At 35.3% G+C, this 3,489-nt stretch overlaps 1 protein-coding gene across 2 annotated transcripts; it reads right to left on the bottom strand.

The window, feature by feature from the left end:
• Positions 1 to 420: 420 nt before the first annotated feature.
• LOC122603632 (myb-related protein 2-like) lies at positions 421 to 2,785 on the bottom strand. Of its 2 annotated transcripts, none has more exons than XM_043776392.1 (7): positions 2,659 to 2,785; positions 2,345 to 2,534; positions 2,150 to 2,226; positions 1,888 to 1,948; positions 1,717 to 1,801; positions 1,558 to 1,627; positions 421 to 1,112 (listed from the first exon to the last, which is right to left on the bottom strand). In XM_043776392.1, exons 2-7 carry the CDS (start codon positions 2,502 to 2,504, stop codon positions 519 to 521), a joined length of 1,047 nt encoding a protein of 348 aa, XP_043632327.1. In that variant the 5' UTR covers positions 2,505 to 2,534; positions 2,659 to 2,785; the 3' UTR covers positions 421 to 518. The 2 variants fall into 2 exon arrangements, with proteins under 2 accessions (XP_043632327.1, XP_043632328.1); XM_043776393.1 differs by having other exon boundaries at positions 421 to 1,106.
• Positions 2,786 to 3,489: the final 704 nt, after the last annotated feature.

Genomic DNA, 3,489 nt, shown 5'->3' with positions numbered 1-3,489 from the left:
ACATCTAACTTCACTTGTATTAGTTTTAGGTTCAGAGTCTTGAAATTTTTCTCCATAAAAGGGGTCATATATTTGGGTTGCTCTATCGAGGATAAGGTGGGCATCTTTAAAGATTAATGTGCATTTGTAGTTGTTTTGGTCATTAAATAAGTTGAATCATTGTAGACTTTCAGTGTTTTGTGGAGTATAAGTCATTAGCATATTCGAAGTTTTAACTTCTAAACTCAAAAGTATTCAGTGTAATCCACTATCATCATCGTGTGATTGTTTAATTGATATCTTCTTGTTACATTTTTTATGTTTGCCTTTGGTTCCTTGCCTAGTTACCTTTTCATTTCAGACTCCTTAGTTAAACCGAACTTCTGATGGTTTGCACATAGTTAAAGTGATTTTGAAGACAATAGAAGTATCCAGATCCCGTCTCCAAATAAATTATTTGATCATATATTTCATGTTTTCAAACTATTTATATTTTACATAAGTTCTTAACGTGAACTCCAAAGGTGACCTCCTTGTCATCACCAACTTAGTCCATTTAAATCAAAATTCTTTCTACTTGAAGCAACATCATTTTCGTCACGTCCATTTAAGTCTAGCTTCTGTTCAAAATATGGAAACTCTGATTTAACTGGTTCTTTTTTATTTCGTGTAACTTGATCTGAGAAACCAGTATTCTGATTCATCTGCTTCTGTTCAAAACTGGCATTCCATGCGTGACTCTCGAGTCCAATTCTCATAGACAAATCACTTGCGGAAAGAAAATTCTTGTTATCTTTCATTTCTTCGCACCATGCACTTTCTGGCTCATTTTCAGCCTTCTTTGACTTTAAAAAATTCAGACCAATCATTTCTTGACCCGTTTGTTGACCTTTGCAATAGGTCAAGCAGCTGTTTATTGAGCAGTCTGTTGCCTGGTTATCTTTCTTTCCTGAAAAAGCAGAATTTAGGCGCTGTGTGGATACTTTCGAGACTAATTCGGATAGTTGAATCTTGGCAGCTTCTAGTCCCACTTCACCCAAATTTTGTCTTCCAACTGTTTCTTGTGCCTTTTCAAGAACTGATTGCAAGTACTTCCCTTGTGCTTCAATTCGAAGTTGCAAGTGTCTCTGCACCTATTCAAGTCCATGTATGATAAATACATAGTTATAATCTTGAATAGTTTTATAAAATTTGTTCGTTTTTTCAAAATACTTACTTGCATACAATACATATATTTAAATGCTTTAGTAATATTAGGAATGGCAATATGGGTGGGTCAGGTAACGTGTCAGCTGAAGTACCATCATAAACAAGGCAGGACGGGGTTGACGGCAAACACCTTTTGTCCATTTGTTAAACTTATTATGTAAAACATCATATTAATCTAAATATTTGAATAACACAATTTAGAATGGTGTGTTATAATTAATGGACTTTGAGTTTGGATTACCCTGTTTGACTCATCCCCCCCTCTAGTTAGTTTTCTTACATGACCCGTTCGAGGAATACATACAAGAAAAATCAAACAATTTATACTTGAATTAGTCAAATTTTAACCATGGTCGAAAATGATCATACCTCAAGTTGTTCATGTAACCGTCTCTGAACTTCAATTTGCATATGTAGTGCTTCATTTATTTGTAAGTTTCTGTATATAAACCTATCAGTCAGATCAAGTCTTTTGGGAAAAACATATGTGCAACTGAACAAATTAAACTGATGGTAAACACCACATACTTGTTTGTTTGAGGTCCTACACTTGAATTGCTTAATTGGATTCCATCTGTTTCGTCGACCCGATCTCTTTTTTGTGGTGACATACCTAAAACCCACAGATTTATCATCATGAACTGTTCCATCTTGGGAATGATAGTGTAACGTTAGAAATTAACTACTAGAATGTCTTACTGATTTTATGTGTCCCACCGCCATTAGCTTGCCCACATAGATTCTTACCGAGCCTGTACTTCTGTAAGACAAAAATGCCAAAACGTTCGGTTTAACTACTTTCATTTTGATAAGAGTTCTAGCATGTTCCTTTTTAAGGTTTCTAAGATCACAAAATGTTTCAAAGGGGTCTTACAAGGGAAGTTTGCTATTAAGATAACATATATTAATTTTTTATTCAAAAGGAAAGTGTGTTGAGAAATTTGGTTAGTTTGTGTGGTACCTGGAGATGACTCTTTAAGTGGTATAACGTAAGTCCTTGAATTCCCATTAGCTTCAACACCGATTTTGGAGTAGCTTCTGTAACAAACAATTCAGGAAATCAATGAACCAGGAAATACCAGTAGTACACTGCTTTCCGTTTGTTTTCGACCCTTGTTACAAAAAGAAAAATAGAATAAAAAGAAAGAGTACATACTATCTGCGCCTCCAAGCTGGTTGACCGCTTCAATGAACCGCTCGTGAAGGTCTGGTGTCCATTTAAGTCTAGGCTTAGCATCTGTGGAGAGAACAAGTCCCGAGTTGCCTCTACCATTCCCGCTTTGCAGAAACATGTGCCTTTCTGGTGTAATGGTCATTTTGTTGCTTTCTTGTAGATGATGTTAGATCTTGAAAAAGTACCCAAAAAAAAGGAGAAAGAAAACATAGGTTATTTGCAATAAGTTTCGTGTCTGACTGTCTGTTATCTAAAATATCCCATATTTCATATACCACTGATATACGAGATGCTACCTGTATGCGTTGATGTCTCTTGAATATTGATCTCTGACCTTAATACTTGAGTGTCGATTCTTCTCTTCTCAAGTTTGAATCTTGATGTTTTCCGGACTCTTATCTATATTGTATTGCCTATGTCAAATTTGAGCAACTCTTGCAAACCAACCGTCTGCTACTAATGTCCTTTTATAGCATATGAGGAATAGATGGATGAGATGGGGGTGGGGTTACAACAGGTGTGTTTGAAGTGAAGAATAGAATCTTTGACAGAGCCTCAGAAAGGTATATCACATTTTTTCGGTTTTTTCTTTACATCACTGACTTTCTATTCTAAGTACTTAGTTTTATTCATATGCACTATAATACACTTAACATCTAACAATATGAACTCGAATAGATGCACAAGCGTTGTAAAGCATACGAATCTCATTCGCGGATTTTCTTATCTGTATTGCAGGGAATCCAGTAGCTTCGAACTTTGAAAAACACCTTAATTCTTCCGCCATTCAAGTTAGAACTGTGTTAATCATATTGTCCAAATGAACACGCCACCTAAATTGGTAACGGGTCAAATCAGTTAAATTTGTAAGTGTGGCTGGGCTGGCCGAAAACACTTTTTTTTCCCCAACTCTTACTATAACATTGTCAGAATAATCTAAATATTTATATTAAGATGATTTAGGAGGTTTAATGCATTGAAATGCTCTTTCCGCAACTTTTCAACCACTTATATTTTAGTTCTTTCTTTCATTTGATCCGTACATATAATACACTGCCTCATATATTGACCCATCGGGTCGGGTTTCCAACTCTAATTTTTTTCTATCACTTCACAAGTTCTTTTTA

The sequence above is a fragment of the Erigeron canadensis genome, chromosome 6 (assembly GCF_010389155.1).
Source record: "Erigeron canadensis isolate Cc75 chromosome 6, C_canadensis_v1, whole genome shotgun sequence".
In the NCBI taxonomy this organism is placed as follows: Eukaryota; Viridiplantae; Streptophyta; class Magnoliopsida; order Asterales; family Asteraceae; genus Erigeron; species Erigeron canadensis.
Note: the sequence above shows the minus strand (reverse complement) of the source record. Positions and strands in the feature narration are given on the sequence as shown.

Bases quoted from the DNA above. Each gene is read 5' to 3' on its own strand.
- LOC122603632 (XM_043776392.1), bottom strand. From the start codon at position 2,504: ATGACCATTACACCAGAAAGGCACATGTTTCTGCAAAGCGGGAATGGT. The intron at 1,949-2,149 runs GTACCACACAAA...TTTGTCTTACAG, and splicing joins ACTTAAAGAGTCATCTCCAG to AAGTACAGGCTCGGTAAGAA. The intron at 1,113-1,557 runs GTATGATCATTT...GGACTTGAATAG, and splicing joins GGTTACATGAACAACTTGAG to GTGCAGAGACACTTGCAACT.